The 26,202-nt window shown below is 46.0% G+C and overlaps 1 protein-coding gene across 2 annotated transcripts in view; it reads right to left on the bottom strand.

Annotated features, from left to right (window-relative positions):
- Nucleotides 1-26,202, bottom strand: part of PRPF18 (pre-mRNA processing factor 18) — a 165,939-nt gene that overhangs the window by 78,198 nt on the left and 61,539 nt on the right. For both annotated transcript variants that reach the window (XM_063926901.1, XM_063926902.1), the window contains 2 exons: nucleotides 23,568-23,636; nucleotides 17,235-17,375 (listed from right to left, as the gene is read on the bottom strand). In XM_063926901.1, coding sequence (XP_063782971.1) covers nucleotides 17,235-17,375; nucleotides 23,568-23,636 — 210 coding nt within the window. The remainder of the gene's footprint in view (nucleotides 1-17,234; nucleotides 17,376-23,567; nucleotides 23,637-26,202) is intronic.

Genomic DNA, 26,202 nt, shown 5'->3' with positions numbered 1-26,202 from the left:
CCACCATAGGACGGTTTAATCCCGACTTTTGCAGAAAATGGGTCGGGATTTTAAACAAATGCAGTTTAGATCTTATGCTTTTGGTGGTGGAGGAAGCGGGCAAGGAATTGGGCATCACCCGGGGAAAAATTTCTACCATAGAAAAGACCCACAAGACTGAACTGCAGAATGATCTCAATCAAGACTGGGTGATCAAATTGCAGCATCAAGTCGACAAATACAGAAGCGATCTAGTCAAGTTTAAGCGAAACAAACAACTAATAGTAAAGGAGGACTACGATTCCAATCGAGTATACAGATGGCTGATGGGGGATAATTCAGCGAATGCAAAACCATACAATTCCCGGAACTAACAGAGTTGGCGTAAGAGGAGGGAGGCACAGCAGAGTGCACCTGGTACATCAAACAGTGACAGCGACTTTGGCCCGGTAGACTCAGAAGGATCATCCCAACGGAGGACGGTCCCCCTCTTTAGTCCAGCAGCAAGGTCTACAATACAAGTGTTGAGTATTACCCATTGCAGCTAATATTTGTGGAGATTCCATGTAAGGCTGGCTCTACTAGTGGTGATAGGGTACTGTTTTATTAATACACTAACACTGGTCACCTATTTTCTTATTTCTGTTCTTTTACACAGCACCGCAGCCCGGCCGCCTGGTACGTCTGGTCACCACGGCAACCAGACGCGACCTTGTAAAACCTGTTCACCGGAAGTAAACAGAGAGGACGGACCGCGTCCTAGGTTGCCACGACGACCGTTAAAGTACTTGCTGACGTCAGTCACCAATTCCCGGAAATGACGCGGGTCTCAGCGCGGCCAGGCTAGCGGTAATCACGGAGGGTTGCTTCTCTATTTAAGGTACGTTAAATGCATTGTACACTTATCATTCACCTTGACAAAGGGGTACAACTGACCCCGAAACGTTGGTTTCTCTGCTGAATACACTTTTGTACTCTAAAGTCTCCGAGTGCCGCCTCTTTTTTTCAGTTTATGTGGATCTCTCTGGAGGGCACCGGAGCCATTTTATCTAATCGGAGGAGGGAGTGCCGGTCCGTGGGGAACATATGCAATTGATACTGGACCACTAACACTGGTTGGAGTATCAGCTTGGGACAAGGCAACCCCCGCACTCTGTCCAGACCTCGATAGCAGAGGTCATCCTTCCGTCAGGAGTGGATACACTGCACTTTGCACTGCAGCACTTTGGACACACGGCACTTTAAACGGCACGTTCACCTTTAACACACAGCACCTTACCCACATGGAGCTGGGCGATACAGATGACTCACCTGGATGCAAAGGCATGTTCTCCACAATAGGAGAATCCTTTAGCTATACTGATGACGACGCAGAGCGTTTACGTTTTAAGGAGCATCTTAATCCAGAGGAGTCCTCAGGAAACATAGAGGATCTCTACCACCAGCTACTTAAGCTTAAGAGAAGGGAGATCGATTTCCTGCTACATGGAATCTCCCTCTCAGATTACCATCGACAAAAAATGGTGCCCAGAGGATTCCGCATCAGAAACGTCCCCACCATAGGACGGTTTAATCCCGACTTTTGCAGAAAATGGGTCGGGATTTTAAACAAATGCAGTTTAGATCTTATGCTTTTGGTGGTGGAGGAAGCGGGCAAGGAATTGGGCATCACCCGGGGAAAAATTTCTACCATAGAAAAGACCCACAAGACTGAACTGCAGAATGATCTCAATCAAGACTGGGTGATCAAATTGCAGCATCAAGTCGACAAATACAGAAGCGATCTAGTCAAGTTTAAGCGAAACAAACAACTAATAGTAAAGGAGGACTACGATTCCAATCGAGTATACAGATGGCTGATGGGGGATAATTCAGCGAATGCAAAACCATACAATTCCCGGAACAAACAGAGTTGGCGTAAGAGGAGGGAGGCACAGCAGAGTGCACCTGGTACATCAAACAGTGACAGCGACTTTGGCCCGGTAGACTCAGAAGGACCATCCCAACGGAGGACGGTCCCTTTAGGGACGGCACCGGACACATCGACAGAAAAAGGAAGAAGAGGACGTCCACCCGCAGGGGTGGCCAAAACGCACGGAACCAGAGGAGCCTCCGTAAACAAAAAACCTTAGTCTACAACCTGTCACACAGGAACCTCTCAGAGGTGGAACAAGCGGTGTTGGAAAAAGGATTGTCTTTTGTCCCCACCAACCCCTTCAATGACTTTAACTGGCACATTGAATTACATCAATTTTCTCGTAAACTGAGACGCCAGGAATTTTTCCAGGCCACCGTGAAGGAGCTCCCCTCCCCCTCTTCGCTAGATGTCATTCACCAAAACTTTCTGAACCAACGTTCAAAATCCTCTTTCGATCCGGTCTCCACCAATGCATCTATTAGAGCATTCACAAGACTGCTGGGAGACTCAGTTAAAAGGTACAATGAAGCTCCAAAGCTACCCAAAGCACATTGCAACCTATCGAAAGCAGAATGGGATGCCCTAAAAACGTTGGGGGACTGTCGAGATATAGTGATCCGCCCAGCGGATAAAGGGGGAGGAGTGGTGGTACTTGACTTGGAGTACTACCTTGAAGAGATATATAGCCAACTAGCTGAGGCAACCACCTACGAGGAACTCCCGTATGACCCGACTGCTGAATACCAAAAGGAACTCTTTTCCGTTCTAGATCAAGCTAAAGCGGCCAGCAAGATCACCCCCAGGATGTGCGTAGCATTAAAACAAGAACATCCACTGGTCCCTATCTTCTTCACTGTACCAAAAGTACATAAAAACCCTCAGTCCCCGCCGGGAAGGCCCATTATAGCAGCCCGGGACTCTATCTTTCAACCGGTGTCTGTTTTTCTAGATAGCATTCTGCAACCCCTTATTCTCAAGCACCAGCACTTTATCAAGGACACTACAAGCTTTATTAACCGGTTGGGTGAAATCAAGCAGGTTCCAGACAACACCCTGATCTGTGTAGTCGACGTGGTGAGTTTATACACCAGTATTCCGCACGAGGCAGGTTTAGCAGCTATGGAGGAATTCTTAATAGAAGAGAGGATGGAATCTATTGACCGTATCCTATTCTTGACCCTCCTGCGTATGACTCTGGAGAAAAACTACTTTCTTTTTAACGGCAAGTTTTACCGCCAGAAGACAGGGTGCGCGATGGGGAGCAACGTCTCCCCCTCGTTCGCCAACATCTTTATGTTTAAGGAGGAGCTTGAGTCATTTTTTAAAGACAAGGCTGTTGCTGACCATATCCTCCTGTTCACACGATACATAGATGATCTCTTTATCTTGTGGACAGGGGGTGAGGACCAATTCAATACATTGATGTCTTCGATCAACTCCAGGGCCTCAAGCATCAAGTACACCTACCAGACACACACAACAACCTTGAATTATCTTGATGTTCAAGTCACTATACGTGATGGAACCTTACATACAAGTCTATTCTGTAAACCCACCGACAGGAACACCCTGCTCAAGGCGAGTAGTCACCACCCTAAGGCTTTAAAAGAGGGATTACCCCGATCTCAGATGATCAGAGTGTCACGGATTACCAGCGACCGCCATACTCTAGAACAAGAATTAGACTGCATGGTTACGAAATTCCTGGAAAGGGGATATGACTATCAACTGCTATTGAAGCACAAAGAAGAAGTAATGCAGATCCCCAGGGAAGCTCTGTTAACCCCTAAGAATCCAGTGCAGAAACCAGTTATCATCTTTCCGACCAAATACAACACGTCCAGCCCGGTGGTTCAGAGGGCCACTAAAGCCCTATGGCCACTGGTGGCTACGGACCAAGCCCTCCATTCTCTGTGTAGCAAAAGACCTATGGTCTGCTACCAACGGGGCAGGAATATAAAAGATAGAGTAGTCCACTCGGATGTGACCGGTTTTCAATCTGAAGCCAATAGACGCAGTCGACCACAAGGAGCTTTTCTAGAAAAGAGAAAAGGCTGCTATAAATGCATAAAATGCACGACATGTGAGTACATGATCACGAGCCACAATTTTAAGCATCCTCATAGCGAACGGATCTTCAACATTAAATATGTTCTAACATGCACTACAACCCATATTATTTATATTATCAAATGTCCCTGTAATTTCCATTATGTGGGTAAATCCATCAAATCCTTCCGGGAAAGGATGGCTCTCCATCGTTCGGCCATCAAGCAGGCACTACAAGGTAAAGAATCAGATCAACCAGTAGCAAGACACTTCGCAGCAGCTGGACATTCCATGAAGGATTTGCGTTATCTGATCATTGATCATGTCCCCAAATGTATTAGAGGAGGCGACAGGGATGGAAAATTACTACAATTGGAAACCCGGTGGATCTTTAAGTTGGGGACCACTAGTCCAAATGGCCTCAACGAGAAATTGAGCTTTAACATCTTCTAATGTCACTACTAATACTCTCTCCCCTTGTTACAACTTTGCTGTTTATGTATATTCTTCTACGCTTTGGCCTAGAGTTATCTCCACAGCTTTATTTGACTGCACATTTATTTCATCCAAGTTATAACTAATGTTTGTCCCACGTTTCCTTTGGTTATTACCCATTAAGGGTCCCCACAGATTATCAGTGGGTAGCCAGTGACCCAGACCGGCCCTCTCCTCTTGCTCTCTCCCCCTAGCTGATTGGTGGCACTGCAGCCCCCCTCTTTAGTCCAGCAGCAAGGTCTACAATACAAGTGTTGAGTATTACCCATTGCAGCTAATATTTGTGGAGATTCCATGTAAGGCTGGCTCTACTAGTGGTGATAGGGTACTGTTTTATTAATACACTAACACTGGTCACCTATTTTCTTATTTCTGTTCTTTTACACAGCACCGCAGCCCGGCCGCCTGGTACGTCTGGTCACCACGGCAACCAGACGCGACCTTGTAAAACCTGTTCACCGGAAGTAAACAGAGAGGACGGACCGCGTCCTAGGTTGCCACGACGACCGTTAAAGTACTTGCTGACGTCAGTCACCAATTCCCGGAAATGACGCGGGTCTCAGCGCGGCCAGGCTAGCGGTAATCACGGAGGGTTGCTTCTCTATTTAAGGTACGTTAAATGCATTGTACACTTATCATTCACCTTGACAAAGGGGTACAACTGACCCCGAAACGTTGGTTTCTCTGCTGAATACACTTTTGTACTCTAAAGTCTCCGAGTGCCGCCTCTTTTTTTCAGTTATATATATATATATATATATATATATATATATATATATATATATATATATATATATATATATATAAATATAAAAAACACTGCGCCAAATTATGTGCCCCCCACCCGCCTGCCGTGCGTGTGTTGTGTGGGAGCAATGGCGCGCAGCGTTACTTCAGTGAAGAGCCGAAGTCTTCTGCCGGCTTTGAAGTCTTCTTTCTTCATATACTCACCGGCTTCTATCTTCCGGCTCTGTGAGGAGGACGGTGGCGCGGCTCCGGGACGAACTGCAAGGAGAGACCTGCGTTCCGACTCCCTCTGGAGCGAATGGTGTCCAGTAGCCTAAGTAGCAGAGCCTAGTATTTAAGTAGGTCTGCTTCTCTCCCCTCAGTCCCACGATGCAGGGAGCCTGTTGCCAGCAGGCTCCCTGAAAATATAAAAAACCTAACAAAATACTTTCTTTCAGAGAAAGTCAGGAGAGCTCCCTGTAATGCACCCAGTCTCCTCTGGGCACAGTATCAAACTGAGGTCTGCAGGAGGGGCATAGAGGGAGGAGCCAGTGCACACCCATATCTAAAGTTCTTTTTAGTGCCCATGTCTCCTGCGGAGCCCGTCTATCCCCATGGTCCTTACTGAGTCCCCAGCATCCTCTAGGACGTAAGAGAAAATGGAGAAAACGTCCTAACTGAAACTCTTCCGTTGGAGCCTTCTTGGTTTCACACCAAGACACATATTATATTATATAATATATATTATAGTTGTCCACTCCTGGAATGAAAATTGCCGACAGAGCTCTTGCATGTCTTTCTGCCCAGAGGAGGATCTTTGTCACCTCTGCCATTGCCACTCTGCTTTTCGTCCCGCCCTGACGGTTTATGTACGCTACTGCTGTTACATTGTCCGACTGGATCTGTATGGGTTGATCTTGAAGAAGATGCACCGCTTGTAGAAGGCCGTTGTAAATGGCTCTCAACTCCAGAACGTTTATGTGAAGACAGGCTTCTTGACTTGACCATCTTCATTGGAAGCTATTCCCCAGTGTGACTACTCCCCAGCCTCGGAGACTTGCGTCCGTGGTTACTAGGACCCAGTCCTGAATCCCGAACCTGCGTCCTTCCAGGAGGTGAGAACTGTGCAGCCACCACAGGAGCAAAATTCTGGCTTTGGATGACAGGGTTATCCTCTGATGCATGTGTAGATGGGATCCGGACCACTTGTCCAAAAGGTCCCACTGGAATACTCTGGCATGGAATCGGCCAAACTGTATGGCCTCGTAGGCCGCTACCATCTTCCCCAACAACCGAATGCATTGATGAATCGACACTCTTGTTGGTTTCAGAATTTGTTTGACCAGTCTCTGGATTTCCAGAGCCTTTTCTACTGGAAGAAATACCCTCTGTACTTCTGTGTCCAGTATCATCCCCAGAAACGATAATCTTGTCGTCGGTTCCAACTGTGACTTTGGAAAATTTATGATCCAACCATGTTGTTGAAGTACTGTCAGGGAGAGTGCAATGTTCTGCACCAACCTTTCCCTGGACCTCACTTTTATCAGGAGATCGTCCAGGTAAGGAATTATACTGACTCCTTGCTGTTGAAGGAGGACCATCATCTCTGCCATCACCTTGGTGAACACCCTCGGTGCCGTGGAGAGTCCGAACGGCAACGTCTGAAACTGGTAATGACAATCCTGCACTGCAAATCTCAGATAAGCTTGATGTGGAGGATAGATAGGAACATGTAAGTAGGCATCTTTTATGTCCACTGACACCATGAAGTCCCTTTCCTCCAGACTGGAAATCGCTGCCCTCAGAGATTCCATCTTGAATTTGAACCTTTGCAGTTAGAGATTCAGTGTTTTCAGATTTAGAATCGGTCTGACCAAGGGAACCAGGACAATCACTTGATCCTGACACAATTTTTGTATTGCTGCTGATACCACTTCCCTGTCTGGGATAGAAGCTGGTAAGGCCAATTTGAAAAATCGGCATGGGGGAATGTCTTGAAACTCTAGCTTGTACCTGTGGGACACTATATGTAAGACCCACGGGTCCGGGCCAGATTGAACCCAAATCTGACTGAAGACTTTCAGACGTGCCCCCACTTGAGTGGACTCCCGCAAGGGAGCCCCAGCGTCATGCTGAATATTTGGCAGAAGCAGAGGTTGAGTTCTGCTCCTGTGATCCAGGAGACGCTGTGGATTTTTTTTCTTTTCCCCTTCCTTTACCCGCAAAGAAAGGGGAACCTTTTCCCTTTTTGTATTTATTGGGCCGAAAGGACTGCATCTGAGAGTGATGCGTCTTTTTCGCCAGCGCAGGAGCATTATTCAAAAATGTCGATTTACCTGCGGTAGCCGCAAAAAATAAGGCATCCAGCCCATCTACAAACAAGGCCTCGCCTTTATACGGGAGAGCCTCCATATTCCTTTTGGAATCTGTGTCAGCATTCCATTGGCGAATCCACAACGCCCTACGTGCTGAGATCGCCATGGTAGCGGCTCTTGATCCCAAGAGACCAATATCTTTCATGGTTTCCAGCATGTATGCGGCAGTGTCCTTGTTATGATCCAACGGTAGGAGTATCTCGTCTCTATCTATTGCGTCAATGTCTGATGACAAGTTTTCTGACCACTTTTCAATAGCACTGCTCACCCACACACAGGCAATGATAGGCCTGAGTAATGTCCCATTGGTCACATAAATAGATTTCAACGTAGTCTCTAACTTGCGGTCTGCCAGCTCCTTTAGTGAAGCCGTCCCAGGCGCAGGGAGAATCACCTTTTTTGTTAACCGTGACAGGGCACTGTCTAAAATGGGGGGTGACTCCCACCTTTTCCTGTCCTCTGCAGGGAAAGGGTAAGCTGCTTGAATTCTTTTGGGAATCTGAAATTTCTTTTCAGGGTTTGTCCAGACTCCCTCAAAGAGACTGTTCAGCTCATGAGATGGAGGGAAAGTTACATTAATTTTTTTCTCTTTATTAAAGTAAGCCTTCTCCTGTGGTAAAGGAGGAGGCTCCATAACTTCTAACACCTCCTTTATAGCAACAATCATGTATTGAATGTTTTTTGCTAACTTTGGATCTATTCCCCTGGAATTACTAGTGTCGACACAGGAATCAGAGTCCGTGTCGGTATCAGTTTGTACTACTTGTGCAAAAGATCTTTTTTGTGAACCCGAGGGGTCCCCTGTGGATGAAAAGGCAGAACTATTAAAAATCACATCTTCCACGTATTTTCTCCAGTTTTCTGCATGAGACTCAGACTTATCCAATCTCTTACTGATATGATTCACACTATCACGTAATTCTTTCACCCATTCAGGCTCGTGGAGCGACGGCAGCGCCACCACATTACAACTCTGCGTCCCTAAAATGGCTCCCTCAGGGGAAGAGCTCCCTGCCTCAGACATGCCACACACGTGCACAATCACACCACAGACACTCTGGGGCTTATTGGGGACATACCCACAGTAAAATCTGTTAGAAAGACACAGAACAGGATTTGCCAGCTCACAACTCAGCGCCAAGGAAAAAAATCCCTTTTTCATGTACTTTGTACACAGAGACCTTAAGCGCTTATATAATGCCAATAATATGACTGAGCACCCAAATTACACCCCCCCCCCTTTTTGCACCCTGATACTTGATTCAGAAGTGAAGAGGAGGATCAGCGGTTCTTCCCCTGCAGCAGGTGGGAGAAAATGGCGCTGAACAGTGTGCTGGCTGCCTGAGGAAGAAGCTCCGCCCCCTGTAATGGCGCGTTTCCCCTCAGAGCTAATTTTAGTCAATAAAGCCAGGCCAATTTACAGCCCTCACCTCAATGCTGTAAAATACTACAATAGAAAGCAGTTTTAGGAACATTCGTACATCGAGTCCGAGTTTTCATATATACGCATGGCAAGATAGCTTCAACCTTATACAATGAACAATACATAAAGATATTGTCCTCAGCTCTAAACTTTGTATTTTACTTGGGGGATCAGAAATGAATGTACAAGAACAACAGCTTCTCACTGCAAGTCACTGACTAGCTAATGGAAAATAAGATTTTACTCACCGGTAAATCTATTTCTCGTAGTCCGTAGTGGATGCTGGGGACTCCGTAAGGACCATGGGGAATAGACGGGCTCCGCAGGAGACTGGGCACTCTAAAGAAAGATTTAGTACTACCTGGTGTGCACTGGCTCCTCCCTCTATGCCCCTCCTCCAGACCTCAGTTAAGGAAACTGTGCCCGGAAGAGCTGACAGTACAAGGAAAGGATTTTTGGAATCCAGGGTAAGACTCTTACCAGCCACACCAATCACACCGTACAACTTGTGATAACATACCCAGTTAACAGTATGAACAACAAACAAGCATCACTCAACTGATGCCACATAACATAACCCTTTAGTAAGCAATAACTATATACACGTATTGCAGAAAGTCCGCACTTGGGACGGGCGCCCAGCATCCACTACGGACTACGAGAAATAGATTTACCGGTGAGTAAAATCTTATTTTCTCTAACGTCCTAGTGGATGCTGGGGACTCCGTAAGGACCATGGGGATTATACCAAAGCTCCCAAACGGGCGGGAGAGTGCGGATGACTCTGCAGCACCGAATGGGCAAACACAAGGTCCTCCTCAGCCAGGGTATCAAACTTGTTGAATTTTGCCAATGTGTTTGAACCCGACCAAGTAGCAGCTCGGCAAAGCTGTAATGCCGAGACCCCTCGGGCAGCCTCCCAAGAAGAGCCCACCTTTCTTGTGGAATGGGCCTTCACTGATTTTGGATGCGGCAATCCAGCCGCAGAATGAGCCTGCTGAATCGTGCCACAGATCCAGCGAGCAATAGTTTGCTTTGAAGCAGGAGCACCCAGCTTGTTGGATGCATACAGGACAAACAGCGAGTCAGTCTTCCTGACTCCAGCCGTTCTGGTCACAAATCTTCAAAGCCCGGACTACGTCAAGCAACTTGGAATCCTCCAAGTCACAAGTAGCCGCAGGCACCACAATAGGTTGGTTCAAATGAAAGGATGACACCACCTTCGGCAGAAATTGCGGACGAGTCCGCAATTCTGCCCTATCCATATGGAAAACCAGATAGGGGCTTTTACATGACAAAGCCGCCAATTCTGACACACGCCTAGCCGAAGCTAAGGCCAACAGCATGACCACTTTCCAAGTGAGATACTTTAGCTCCACGGTCTTAAGTGGCTCAAACCAGTGGGATTTAAGGAAACTCAACACCACGTTAAGATCCCAAGATCTGGTGGCACAAAAGGGGGCTGAATATGCAGCACTCCCTTAACAAACGTCTGAACCTCAGGCAGTGAAGCCAGTTCTTTTTGAAAGAAAATGGATAGGGCCGAAATCTGGACCTTTATGGACCCTAATTTTAGGCCCATAGTCACTCCTGACTGTAGGAAGTGCAGGAATCGACCCAGCTGGAATTCCTCTGTAGGGGCCTTCCTGGCCTCACACTAAGCAACATATTTTCGCCATATACGGTTATAATGCTTTGCGGTCACGTCCTTCCTAGCCTTTATCAGCGTAGGAATAACTTCATCTGGAATGCCTTTTTCCGCTAGGATCCGGCGTTCAACCGCCATGCCGTTAAACGCAGCCGCGATAAGTCTTGGAACAGACAGGGCCCTTGTTGCAACAGGTCCTGTCTGAGAGGCAGAGGCCATGGGTCCTCTGTGAGCATTTCTTGCAATTCCGGGTACCAAGTCCTTCTTGGCCAATCCGGAACAATGAGTATTGTTCTCACTCCTCTTTTTCTTACAATTCTCAGCACCTTTGGTATGAGAGGAAGAGGGAGAAACATATAGACCGACTGGAACACCCACGGTGTTACTAGTGCGTCCACAGCTATCGCCTGAGGGTCCCTTGACCTGGCGCAATACCTTTTTAGCTTTTTGTTGAGATGGGACGCCATCATGTCCACCTGTGGCAGTTCCCATCGATTTGCAATCTGCGTGAAGACTTCTTGATGAAGTCCCCACTCTCCCGGGTGAAGATCGTGTCTGCTGAGGAAGTCTGCTTCCCAGTTGTCCACTCCCGGAATGAACACTGCTGACAGTGCTAGTACGTGATTCTCCGCCCAACGAAGAATCCTGGTGGCTTCTGCCATTGCCACCCTGCTTCTTGTGCCGCCCTGGCGGTTTACATGGGCCACTGCAGTGATGTTGTCTGACTGAATCAGCACTGGTTGGTTTCGAAGCAGAGGCTCCGCTTGACTTAGGGCGTTGTATATGGCCCTTAGTTCCAGGATATTGATGTGCAGACAAGTCTCCTGACTTGACCACAGCCCCTGGAAGTTTCTTCCCTGAGTGACTGCCCCCCATCCTCGGAGGCTTGCATCCGTGGTCACCAGGACCCAGTCCTGTATGCTGAACCTGCGGCCCTCGAGGAGGTGAGCACTTTGCAGCCACCACAGAAGAGACACCCTGGCCCTGGGGGACAGGGTGATCAGCCGATGCATCTGAAGATGCGATCCGGACCATTGGTCCAAAAGATCCCACTGAAAGATCCTCGCATGGAACCTGCCGAAGGGAATGGCTTCGTATGACGCCACCATCTTTCCCAGGACTCGCGTGCAGTGATGCACCGATACCTGTTTTGGTTTTAGGAGGTCTCTGACCAGAGTCACGAGCTCCTGAGCCTTCTCCTCCGGGAGAAACACCTTTTTCTGGTTTGTGTCCAGAATCATGCCCACGCGTCGTAGGAATCAGCTGCGACTTTGGAATATTCAGAATCCAGCCGTGCTATCGCAACACTTCCTGAGAGTGTGCTACGCTGATCAGCAACCGCTCCCTGGACCTCGCCTTTATGAGGAGATCGTCCAAGTATGGGATAATTGTAACCCCTTGCTTCCGAAGGAGCACCATCATTTCCGCCATCACCTTGGTAAATATTCTCGGTGCCGTGGACAGGCCAAACGGCAACGTCTGTAATTGGTAATGACAGTCCTGTACCACAAACCTGAGGTACTCCTGATGAGGTGGATAAATGGGGACATGCAAGTACGCATCCTTGATGTCCAGAGACACCATAAAATCCCCTTCCTCCAGGCTTGCAATGACCGCTCTGAGCGATTCCATCTTGAACTTGAATTTCTTCAGATAAATATTCAGGGATTTTAAATTCAAAATGGGTCTGACCGAACCGTCCGGTTTCGGTACCACAAACATGGTGGAATAGTAACCCCTTCCCTGTTGAAGGAACCTTCACTACCACCTGCTGGAGATATAGCTTGTGAATTGCTGCCAACATTACCTCCCTTTCCATGGGGGAAGCTGGCAAGGCCGATTTTAGGTAACGGTGAGGGGGCGTCACCTCGAATTCCAGCTTGTATCCCTGAGACACAATTTGTATAGCCCAAGGATCCACCCGTGAGCAAACCCACTGGTGGCTGAAATTTCGGAGACGCGCCCCCACCGCTCCTGGCTCCGCCTGTGGAGCCCCAGCGTCATGCGGTGGATTTAGTGGAAGCCGGGGAGGACTTTTGTTCCTGGGAACTAGCTGCATGGTGCAGCTTTTTTCCTCTACCCCTGCCTCTGGCAAGAAAGGATGCACCTCTGACTTTCTTGCTTTTTTGTGAACGAAAGGACTGCATTTGGTAATACGGTGCCTTTCTTGGCTGTGAGGGAATATATGGCAAGAAATTTGACTTCCCAGCCGTAGCTGTGGAAACTAGGTCCGAGAGACCGTCCCCAAACAATTCCTCACCCTTATAAGGTAACACCTCCATGTGTTTTTTAGAGTCGGCATCACCTGTCCATTGCCGAGTCCATAGGACCCTTCTGGCAGAAATCGACATTGCGTTTATTCTAGAGCCCAGCAGGCAAATGTCCCTCTGGGCATCCCGCATATATAGGACAGCGTCTTTGATATGTCCTAGGGTCAGTAAAATAGTCTCCCTGTCCAGGGTATCTAACTCCTCAGACAGAGTATCTGTCCATGCTGCTACAGCACTACACATCCAGGCCGAAGTAATTGCTGGCCTCAGAAGAGTACCAGAATGTGTATAAACAGACTTCAGGATACCTTCCTGCTTCCTATCCGCAGGATCCTTTAGGGCGGCCGTATCCTGTGACGGCAGGGCCACCTTCTTAGATAAGCGTGTCAACGCTTTGTCTACCCTAGGGGAGGATTCCCAGCGTAACCTATCCGTTGGCGGGAAAGGATACGCCATAAGTAATCTTTTGGAAATCAGTACTTTCCTATCAGGGGAATCCCACGCTTTTTCACATAACTCATTTAATTAATGTGAAGGGGGAAAAGTCACTTCTTGCTTGTTCTCCCCAAACATATAAACCCTCTTGTCAGGGACAGGGTTTTCCTCCGATATGTGCAATACATCCTTCATTGCTATAATCATGTATCGGATGGCTTTAGTCATTTTAGGCTGCAACTTTGCATCATCGTCATCGACACTAGAGTCTGAATCCGTGTCGACATCTGTGTCAACCAACTGGGATAGTGGGCGCTTTTGAGACCCTGACGGCCTCTGAGCTGTAGAATCAGACATGGGTTGAGACCCTGACTGATTATCCAACCTTTTATGCAAGGAGCTTACGTTATCATTTAACACCTTCCACATATCCATCCAATCAGGTGTCGGCGGCGACACCACATTCACTTGCACTTGTTCTGCCTCCACGTAACCGTCCTCGTCAAACATGTCGACACAACGTACCGACACACCGCACACACACAGGGAATGCTCTAATTGAGGACAGGACCCCACAAGGCCTTTTGGGGAGACAGAGAGAGAGTATGCCAGCACACACCCCAGCGCTATATAACCCAGGGATTACACAGTAACTTAGTGTTTACCCAGTAGCTGCTGTTTATGATAATTTGCGCCTAAATTTATGTGCCCCCCCTCTCTTTTTACCCTTTTTCTACCTTGATACTGCAGGGGAGAGCCTGGGGAGCTTCCTCTCAGCGGAGCTGTGGAGAGAAAATGGCGCTGGTTAGTGCTGAGGAAGAAGGCACCGCCCCCTCAGCGGCGGGCTTCTGTCCCGGGTCTGTGTAAATAAAATGGCGGGGGCTCGTACATATATACAGTGCCCAGCTGTATATATGTGTCTTTTTGCCAAGAGGTATCCTAATTGCTGCCCATGGCGCCCCCCCCTGCGCCCTGCACCCTACAGTGACCGAAGTGTGTGGGTAGTGTGGGCGCAATGGCGCACAGCTGCAGTGCTGTGCGCTACCTCATGTGAAGACAGGAGTCTTCTGCCACCGATTTCGATGTCTTCTTGCTTCTGCCGGCTTCTGACTTCTGGCTCTGCGAGGGGGACGGCGGCGCGGCTCCGGGAACGGACGACCAAGGTTAAGATCCTGTGTTCGAACCCTCTGGAGCTAATGGTGTCCAGTAGCCTAAGAAGCGCAACCTAGCCGCAGTTAGTAGGTTTGCTTCTCTCCCCTCAGTCCCTCGTAGCAGAGAGTCTGTTGCCAGCAGAAGCTCTCTGAAAATAAAAAACCTAACTAAATACTTTCTTATTAGCAAGCTCAGGAGAGCTCACTAAAAGCACCCAGCTCTGTCCGGGCACAGATTCTAACTGAGGTCTGGAGGAGGGGCATAGAGGGAGGAGCCAGTGCACACCAGTAGTACTAAATCTTTCTTTAGAGTGCCCAGTCTACTGCGGAGCCCGTCTATTCCCCATGGTCCTTACGGAGTCCCCAGCATCCACTAGGACGTTAGAGAAAGCAGCATTAATCCAAGCCTTGATTCATTTAAAAATGTGCTGAATACATAGAGCTGGTCTTGTAAAGCTATGGGTGCAGTAGGCAAAATGATTCTGTGGTGGCTTTATCACTTCCAGTATATGCGTAGTCTCATGCCTGTCTAATGGCACGGATGTTCACTTATCTATGAATAACATTATTACAGAGGACTGCCTGCATCACCTGGAATTACAACTCCTCAGATCCTTCTGCATGTTGAAGGGATCTGAGGAGGCGACGAACGCCGCGCGGGTCAGAGCATCAGTGTCGTTATCATGCCCACAAACTGCACTTTTTAAACAATGTGACATTCCGAGTGGCCGGAAACGCCCACATCGTTTAAAATATCGTGCAGTGTGTGGGCACCTTTAGTTTTTGATATGGTTATCTTCTTAATTTGAAACTAAATAGGGCGGGGAAAAAAAGAAGTTGTCATATTGATACGTTTTAAAAATATTCTGTGATGGATTGCCGCATAAAGAGCTGTCTGGTCAGCGCGGGTGCTCAGAGCAATGTCATGGCATGAAAAGCTGCAACGTATATTATGTTTGTCATCCCTATTATTCAATCCACTTCTCTTATATCCAAACATCACACATTGTAAAAACACAAAACCAATGAGCTTAATGTAAAAAACCAGTACTGAAAACAAATGTAGTTACTGTAGTAGCAAAAAGGTGACTTTTGAACTCTAAATGAATGGTGCAGTTTTAATATACACCACCATCATCAGCATTCTGTTCTGTAGAAGTATTCTTCCCAAGGGGAAAATGTACTAAAACTGCTGTCATTTACTAAGCATTTATAGATCAATGGGAAAATAAACCTCTGCTTGGGAAGCTAGGTATGGCAATGGACATTAGCTACAGTGGGGCAAAACTGATTGTGCAAGTTGACCCACTTAAAAAGATGAGAGAGGTCTGTAATTTCCATCATAGGTACACTTCAACTGTGACAGACAGAATCTGAAAAGAAATACTAGGAAATCACATTGTATGACTTTTAAACAATTTATTTGTATATTCTTGCGGAAAATAAATATTTGGACAATCAAAAAGTTTAACTCAATACTTTGTAATATAACCTCGGTTGGCAATTACAGAGGTCAAACGTTTCCTGTAGTTCTTGACCAAGTTTGCACACACTGTAAGCAGGTATTTTGGCCCACTCTTCCATGCAGATCTTCTCTAGATCTGTCATGTTTTGGGGCGGTCGTCGGGCAACACGGACTTTCAACTCCCTCCACAGATTTTCTATTGAATTGAGGTCTGGAGACTGGCTAGGCCACTCCAGGACCTTGAAATGCTTCTTACGGAGCCACTCCTTAGTTGCCCGGGTGGTGTGTTTGGGGTCTTTTTCATGCTGGAAGACCCAGCCACGTTCCATCTTCAATGGTCTTACTGGGGGAAGGAGGCTTTTGCCCAAAATCTCACGATACATGGCCCCATTCATCCTCTCCTTAATACGGATCAGTCGTCCTGTCCCCTTTGCATGATATTTCCACCCCCATGCTTCACAGTGGGTATGGTGTTCTTGGTATGCCATTCATCATTCTTCCTCCACACACGGCGAGTGGAGTTTATACCAAAAAGTTCCTTTCGGGCGCTGCAGGATTTCAATCCAGGACGACGTAGTGTGTTACTAATGGTAACCTTTGTGACTGTGGTCCCAGCTCTCTTAGGTCATTGACCAGGTCCCCCGTGTAGTTCTAGGTTGATTCCTCACCGTTCTCAAGATCTTTGATACCCCACAAGGTGAGATCTTGCATGGAGCCTCAGGTCGAGGGAGACTGTCAGTGATCTTGTATTTCCTCCATTTTTTAATAATTGCGCCAACAGTTGATCTCTTCTCACCAAGCTGCTTGCCTATTGTCGAGTAGCTAATCCCAGCCTTGTGCAGCTCTACAATTTTGTCCCTGGTGTCCTTAGACCAGCTCTCTGGTCTTGGCCATGGTGGAGAAGTAGCAGTCTGACTGTTTGAGGGTGTGGACAGGTGTCTTTTATACAGATAACCAGTTCAAACAGGTGCCATTAATACAGGTAACGAGTGGAGGATAGAATAGCTTCTTAAAGAAGAAGTAACAGGTCTGTGAGAGGCAAAAATCTTGCTGCTTGGTAGGTGTCCAAATATTTATTTTCCACAAGAATATACAAGTAAATTGTTTAAAAATCATACAATGTGATTTCCTAGTTTTTTTTTCAAATTCTCTCTCTCACAGTTGAAGTGTACCTATGATGGAAATTACAGACCTCTCATCTTTTAAGTGGGTCAACTTGCACAATCGGTGGCTGTCCAAATACTTTTTTGCCCCACTGTATATGCTACATGTGTAATGTGAACAGAAGAACAAGCTTCACCTTTTTACGCAGTTTTCTGAAGAGTGGCTTCAAGTAAGATTCGGTTTGTTTCTGAGTGGCACTTGCCAGTTTCCCGTGCACGCTGCGCTTCACATAATCTTCTCTTGCATTCAAATCTTTAGCCCAGACTCCTAAGAGAAACTGAAATGACGATTCTGATTACTCTACACAAACACCTAGTGCACGTCTGAGGGGAAAAAAGCAAAATACATTTCCAAGGAACATTTGGCTAGGCAGAGGCTGCCATGAAACGTAAAAGTGACTGCAGGGTGTGAAAAAATAGGATTTTGGTACTTACCAGGTAAATCCTTTTCTTTGAATCCATAGGGGGCACTGGAGTACTCTTGGGATATGGACGGTGCGTAGCAAAGGAAGGCACATTTAAATATTTAAATGAGCAACCCTCCACTTCCCTCCTCCATACTCCCTGGATCCTCAGTGTTTTTTACTGAGCCGAATAGGAGCGACAGAGAATTGAACAATGGAGAATTACTTACATTATAAAATAACGGACAACAATAAAGTTGACACCTAACGTTACTGACAACTAAACAGTTGACACTATAACCGATAGAACTTGAAAGTTTAAACCAGTCGGTGAGAATGTGTTACCATAAGATCCCCTGAACTTACCACAAAACCAGGTAAAACTGCTCTGGGTGGGCGTCCAGTGCCCCCTATGGATTCAAAGAAAAGGATTTACCTGGTAAGTACCAAAATCCTATTTTCTTTTTCATCCACTAGGGGTCACTGGAGTACTCTTGGGACGTACCAAAGCTTCCCCCGTGGGCGGGAGAGCTGTTTGGCACCTGTAACACTAGGCGGCCAAAGCTAGAAGCTGATGCCGCAACGTATCAAACTTGTAAAAGCGCACCAACGTGTGCACTGCTGGCCATGTAGCCGCATGGCAAAACTGCGTCGTAGAAGGCCCACGACCAGCTGCCCATGAAGTTCCCACAGAACGTGTGGAATGAGCTGTTACTAATGAAAATAGCTGTAACCTAGCATGAAGGTAAGCTTGACGTATGGTCAGTTTAATCTATATGAACAAGATCTGTTTAGAAGCTGGCCAACCCAGCTTGGCCGCATCAACGTATTCGTCTTACGAAATGTAGACGTTCGATACATAAACGCGTAATGCGCGTACCACAACCAAAGTTTCAGAATTTCCTGTTAACAACAGGACCTATTATTGGTTGATTTAACTACTATTGGTTAATTGATGTGAAAAGATGACACTATTTTTGGCAAGAAGGCGGGATTGGTCCGAAGATCCGCTGTGTCATCATGAAACATTAAATACGGTGGCTTGCATGACAAGGCACCCAAAGTTGAAACACGACTTGCCGAAGTTAGGGCTAGAAGAAAAATAGTTTTCCAAGTGAAATACTTAATATTCACTTGTTGCAAGGGTTCAAAATATTAAGACTGTAAGAAATCTAAAACCAGCTTCAAGCCCCATGGCGCTGTAGGTGGAATGAATGGAGGCTGTACTCTGAGGACACCCTGCAGAAAACGGTGTACAGACGGCAATAGAGCCAAACGTTTGTGAAATTAAATTGACAAAGCAGATACCTGCACCTTTAGTGTAGATAAACGCAGTCCTCCATCTAACCTCGTCTGTAGAAACAACAAAAGACGGAATAATTTGAAAGATGATGTCGGAAACTTCCGAGCTTCCCACCAACCTATATAGGCACGCCATATTCTGTAATAATGAGCTGCCCTAACCGGCTTCCTAGCTCGTAACATGGTTGTATAAATTTTCTTAAGAGTGCGGTCTCAATAGCCGCCCCGTTAAACGCCGCCGCGCTAACTCGGGGAGCGGACAAACACCTCGGGACGTCAGCGGAAGCTAGCCGCCCCGCTCACATACCTGCACGTAGTAGCTGCTGGCCCTGGTATGGTTAAGTTGTTTGGTCCTGAATTGGACGCATGGATTGCTGAGGCTACGGGAGGAAAGTCTGTTTTCTTACCATTGTCTCTACCGGTAGCGAGAAGGAGGTACGCTGGACCTGCGCGAACTCCACGGAGATCCGAGAACCAAGCTCTCAGAGACCAATGAGGCGCTACTAGTATGACTGTGGCCGACTTCTTGTGATCCGTTTTAGCAACAAAGGGGAAGAGCGGAAACGGTGGAAATAGATACACGAGGCTGTACAGCCACGCGATTGTGAGCCTCCGCCGCCACTGCCGTTGGATCTTGTGTTCTGGACACATACTGGGCGTTTGATGATTGTGGCGAGATGCCATCAGGTCCACTTGAGGGTAACCCCACCTCTGGAACAACATGTGAAAACACATTTGGATTTAATGGCCATTCTCCTGGATGAAAATTCCGACGGTTGAGATAATCCGCCTCCCAGTTGACCACTGCCGGAATGACCACTGCCGACAATATCACTTGGTGATGTTCGGCCCCAAATGAGGATTCGAGCTACTTTCCGCATTGCCATGCGGCTTCTCGTTCCTCCTTGTTTGTTGTATGCGACCGTCGTCGCGTTGTCTGACTGCAGCTGGACAGACTGAGACCGAAGCATGTGCACTGCTTGTCGGAGCGCATTGTAAATTGCCCGTAGTTTCAGGACATTTATAGACAGCAATCTTTCGTGATCCGCCCAGAGACTCTGGAGCTGATAATTTTGAACTACAGCTCCCCAACCTCTGAGTCTAGAGTCCGTCATTAGAACTATCCAATTACAGGCGCTGAATTGTTTTCCTGCGGTTAGATTGTGTACTTTGAGCCACCAGATTAGAGATACTCTGGCCCGTGGCGACAACCTCACCCTGTGTTGAATCTGCAGATGCGAGCCCAACCACTGTGCGAGCACCTCCAGTTTAAAAGTACAAGAGTGAAATCTTCCGAACTGAATCGCTTCTACAGCCGTCACTCTTGTGCCTAAAAGGCGAATGCACAAATGTACCGAGACTGTGCGTGGCTTGATTTATGTTTTGGTAGGTAATTGCTTTGATTTACCGGATGGAGAATCATTCCTAGGAATTGAAGTGATTGAGACGAATTCAGAACTGATTTCTTGAATCTGACAATTCCACCGTGTTGAACTAGTTCATTGTACGTTAGTAGTATTTGTTGAACTAGAGCTGTGATGAGAAGGTTATCTAAGCACAGAACCATTATCACCAGCCGGGATCTGAGAATAACTTATCCCAGACACCACCCTTGTGACAACCCGAGACGCTGATGAGAAACCAGAGAGTTTGAATGATGGACTGCCAACCTCTAAGTATGCCAGATGTAGTGGCAAAATTTTGAACACGTAAAAACGCATTCTTGACTTCTAGGGAGAATATGATTTCAATGGTTGTAAACCTGCAATCACTGACCGCATGAATTCCACTGATTGAGCCACTTTTGGTATATAACAGTCGGCCGGGTGCGGTACTACAAACAAAATTGTACTAAGCTTGAATCTAGGAGACACTGAATTGCGGTCTACAGAACTGCCTTTTTGTCTTCTGACACAGGCCGGCTAGTTTTGGATCTAGCCTTGACAAACCACAGCAAAGGTGGTAGACAATGGAACTCTATGTGTGATTGAACACTAATTATGTAACCGCCGATCTGTAACCGCAGATCTGTGGATTTCAGTAATAATGTCGAATGAGACATCCGTTCTCGACCACGTGTCGTGTGTTGTAGAACAACTGGAAAAGACTGAGGTTTAAAAGATTTGACCCCTGGTGCAGTTTTATTTGTAAGAACTGGTGTGGCAATGGCTGTAAATAGACTCTCACACCGGAGCGTGAGAACTGAAACGTTCTAATTTAGGAGTAAATAACACCTTTTCGTGTAGGGCCACGCAAAGCGTCTGTCAACCACAAAGAGTGATGATGGACTACGAGAACTAACATGGCTGACAGCTATAGCAGACATGCGTAAATTCTCAGGCGATATACCAATGTGAGTAACAAGTCGTCGAAACTGTTTTGAGGCCAGAACTGGCTATTAACTACGTCTGCGACTATAATGTCGGTAACCCAAACCCCAACTACAGCATAAACATTGTCTTTAGCATAGGTGGAATGTCCACACTGACTAGTTATTAAGTGTAGGTGCAGGCGGGACCTGGACAGTTTTGACACCAAGAAATGCTGTCATAGACTCTGGTATATTGAATGTCTTAATAATAGAATTAGAACTATGAACGCACACACACCCGCACAGGCGCTCGCTGCGTTCTATCCTATAGGAACGCTTGCCTCTGAACTAGGTTCCTTAGTGGCATTAAAACTCAGAACCTTGCATCTGGCATTGAATCTTATTGTACCACACAGCCGATGTTAGCATGCGCCCTCTGATTGGTACTGTTTACTTATTATATATTATCAGTTATTTATATAGCGCACACCTATTCCGCAGCGCTCTCACAGAGAATACATAACCCTCCTAGATGAGCATGTGACTACGTTATAAACAGTTAGATGTAGCCGCTCAAATAGGATTAGGATATATATCCGGATGCGTACTGGTATTCCCACTGTGCACGTGGACCCTTAAATAAGTAACGTGCACATAAACTAGAAAAGTATTGCTGCACACTTTCTTGTGACAGAAAATTCCTAACACCACGCCTGCTCCTCTAGTGGGGAAGTGTTGTAGGACAGCAGATAAAAATTCCTGGACAAAGAAACAGGAAATTGAGTTAAAATGGTGTCCAGCCATGTGCTTAGTGCCATGTGCTTTCACCATATGTTAAGTATAAGAAAAAATAAACAATTTACAGTAATATTAGTTACCACAGATCAGGCATACATTACATATGACCGCCTATATACATATGTAGTACTACAATATTCATAGTGAATCACCATGGATATATTAGTTTTAACCTAAGATGCATATTATTTATAACATATGCCTGCCTCGTGCTGCGGATATAATCATCACCCCCTTGTGTCCCGCGATCTCCCCCTGTGCAGCCGTAGTGCAGTTCCCTCTCCCACCGCCATAGCTAGCAGAGGGAAGCCGGGGAGCCGGAGAGCAGCGGGGGACGGATGTAGAAGCCCAGCGGCGGCAGCCTGTCTGTCCGCGGCTGGGCTGAATAGCGGGCAGCGGGAGTGCACTGTGATCAGTGTGCTCCCGCTGAGAACAACGTGCGGCCAGAGCGCAGGGCGGCGGGCGTCTATGTAACGGCGGCCAGCCGGGTGTATGTAGCGGCGGCCCGCAGGGTCTGTAGCGGCGGCCAGCGGGGAGCATGAAGCGGGCGGCCAGCGGCGGAAGACCACGCTCCCAGCACCTGCTGTGTGTCTGGGAGCGCATCGGCGGCTAGGTAGCAGCGGCCAGCGGGGAACATGGAGCGGGCGGCCAGCGGCGGAAGACCACGCTCCCAGCACCTGCTGTGTGTCTGGGAGCGTGCAGTACTGGGGGAGTACACTAACCTTGCGTAAGCTGTGGAAGCTAACCGCACGATCTCCCCCTGCAGTCTCTCCTTTGTCTTGTGGCAGCAGCGCTGAAAGCGCTTGTTAGAAAAAAATCACGACTCCTCTGAAATCTCCTCCACCCAGCTGGAGGAGATGGCCGCTCAATCCTGGACCCTCACTTCTCTGTAAGTGGGGAAAGGACCGCATGCTGCCTGGCTGACACGGCCGTGCTTCTCCTGCAAGCGCCCACGTGTCAGCAGCGGCTGGAGGCAGTACAATTCCGGACCCACACTTCTTAGTAAGTGGGGAAGGTATTGTCTGAAAAATTAAAAATGAAATAAAAAAGTAAAATCAAACGTGAGCTTTCAGCTCATGATGTGCTTCCTTTGAGGCACATAAAAACACTGAGGATCCAGGGAGTATGGAGGAGGGAAGTGGAGGGTTGCTCATTTAAATATTTAAATGTGCCTTCCTTTGCTACGCACCGTCCATATCCCAAGAGTACTCCAGTGACCCCTAGTGGATGAAAAAGAAAAATGCGATTACACACAGCTGAGATTAAGTTCAGTTCTTAGAAATTGATTTAACACAAGATTATTAAAAAGGAAGCCGTAGGCGTATATAAAAACGATTTATAAATTAGCCTAATGAAATGCAGCTCTGTAGATACATATCAGAGGGTACACAGAGGCCAAAAACAGGAAAGTATTTAATCAGACAATAATTATATTTTATAATTTCCTTTTAGTACCCGAAGTGGCTGTGCTGCTATTTCACTATACTTCTAAATAGAACTAAGACCTGCTCATAAGGGGCAGCAAGGTAGGGTGTGATGTAAGAGAATAAAAGGGGAGCAGACCACATCATATGTAATAAACAGTGAACAGTTCATGAAGTCTTGAAGATTATATCTTTTCCCACATACACCGACCCACTTTTAGCCAAACTCACCTTTAGTACTTTATTAATGATGTCCATATCTTTGTTGTCATCGCCTTGTCCTAGACACTCGCCCAGAGCCTGTAACGCAGAGACTGCTTTTAGTAAAACATTAAGAAAATAAAGATATTATATAGGAAACTTGTGGTTTATGGAAAGGTAATTTAGGGCTTTCAATAAAATGCAAACCATGCTTAAAGAGTTAAATAGTGCAATTCGTTCCAGCTGATATACAGACTCCTTCACACTGCATGATGTGGTTACAGCACTATTCATTTCAAACACCTGTTGCAGCCATTCTGGACGTCATTCAAATCTCACTTTCCAGATGTTTACATAAAATCTGCACAACTCTGCTGCAAGAAGCCTGTTCCCTCAAAGAATAGCTTAAACCTTTCACCCTGGGCGGAATCTCTACAGAGTGAATTAAAATAAGCAGGATAACTGTGGATTTAAATGTGTTTTTGTAGTGAAATAAGGACAAAACATTTAGATTAAAAAAATAGGAAAGCTCTGAGATCGCCAATAGAAGATATAAACTTAATGGAGGAATTCAATTAGCTGTGGTAAATTACCACAGCTAATTGATCCTCATGGGGGTAATTCAACCGACGCTGATAGACGGCATTATCGGGGATTTTGGTTCCCCTGCCCGGAAGCAGGACAAATTCCCCAATAAGTGCTTTTTATCGTGGCCATGATTGTGAAAACAAATGGATCTGGAAACTTATCGGATCCAGTGTATTTTTGCATGGAAAATGGGTAATTTTTTTCCAAGACAAAAAAGGGAATTAATTTAATTTCCCCCAAAAAAACATTGGGGGACACACACAAAAAAAAATAAATACAGACAATGCCCGTTTCTTTTCTTTAACAAATTTACTATGGCTTAATTGAATTCCCTCCATAGACTATCACTGGAGAGCATGCACACGGTCATCACTGAACATATGTATTTTGCAGCATATGTACCAGGCTCACAGCTTGTATATATGTATATGCATATATATATATATATATATATATATATTTATTTATATATTTACAGGGTGATCCAAAAGTAGGTGGACAGTAAATGATAACATTTATTTTGAGATCACATATACAATTATATTTACTAATACAATGCAAGAGCACGAAAAAAATTTATCAACGCAAACTGCTATCCATTATCCATCACAATTTACACAGCTTTGAAGTCTACCTTCTACAAACCCTATTCCATCTACTGTCCACCTACTTTTGGTTCAGAGTGTGTGTGTGTGTGTGTGTGTGTGTGTGTGTGTGTGTGTGTGTGTGTGTGTGTGTGTGTGTGTGTGTGTGTATATATATACATATTTTATTATTATTATTATTATTATTATTGTACACATGTACAATTATTATTGAACTTACCAATGCAAATTGTGTTTTGAGCAACATTAGATTTTTCATGGTTTCAGATAGAATTTCTCCTTTCAGGGATCATCTTTCTGTACTCTAGTCACAGATTACATGACAGTGCCTCTAATACATTCAGGGAAATTTTAAGTACGTTTCGTGCAATTATTTTAATTCCTCCAAAGATTTCAGAACAAATCAAAACTATGGGTACATTTCAGCAAAGCAAAGTATTTCCGAACAGGATAAATATCTTACAGGGCTCATAGAACTACTTATCTTCTCAGTGATTAAACATGAGCACAAAACAAGCATAATGTATTAGTACAGGTAGTATGATTGTGTCAAGAGTGCATTTTCCACCAGGTAAGAAAAATCCACTAAGTGAGAATGAACGGAAGATGTGATTTCCCCATCAACACAGGAAGAGGTAGTGCGATACCCTGAAATTGTGAGGAGTCATTATTTTGTCCAGGAGCCGTACTGCCGCTGGGGACTACAGTCCCCCAAAACCCTCAGGGTAGAAAAACCGTTGAAGAGAGGACAGGAGTGACAGACAGAGGGAAGGCTAAACGGAGTATAACAGGACATTTATAGAAAGGGTTCTAGAGAGAGCAGATGTAGAAAGTAATGACACACTGGTTATGGAGCTGTTCGCAAACCAACAAAGTTAGCAATTGGGCAAGACCATGTGCAATGCAGGTGGGGCAGATGTAACATGTGCAGAGAGAGTTAGATTTGGGTGGGTTATATTGTTTCTGTGCAGGGTAAATACTGGCTGCTTTATTTTTTACACTGCAATTTCGGTTCGAACACACCCCACCCAAATCTAACTCTCTCTGCACATGTTATATCTGTTCTACCTACAGTGCAACATGGTTTTGCCCACTTGCCAACTTTTTTGGTTTGCCAACAACTCTGAATAACCCCCACTGCCCATTTCATTTACAAAGACCATCTATAGTTTGAGAACATTCTGTAACTAAACAATATTTTGTGTATTAGAGATGTATGAGAATACCTATTCTATGTTTACAGCTGTAGAATCTTCAAAATATTTATTAAATATGTGGTACTATCTGATAAATTGTATTTAGATGCGGAAAGTCAGTAATTAGATCTAGTGATAATGAGTATAAAAGCATTAAATAATGTGATATTGCAATTGTTCTATACATTGAAAGTTATAATAGGATTTTAATACCTACCGGTAAATCCTTTTTTCCTAGTCCGTAGAGGATGCTGGGGACTCCAAACGGACCATGGG

The sequence above is a fragment of the Pseudophryne corroboree genome, chromosome 6, assembly GCF_028390025.1.
Source record: "Pseudophryne corroboree isolate aPseCor3 chromosome 6, aPseCor3.hap2, whole genome shotgun sequence".
Taxonomy (NCBI): domain Eukaryota; kingdom Metazoa; phylum Chordata; class Amphibia; order Anura; family Myobatrachidae; genus Pseudophryne; species Pseudophryne corroboree.
The sequence above is the reverse complement of the archived record's forward strand: the minus strand, read 5'-3'. Positions and strand labels throughout refer to the sequence as shown.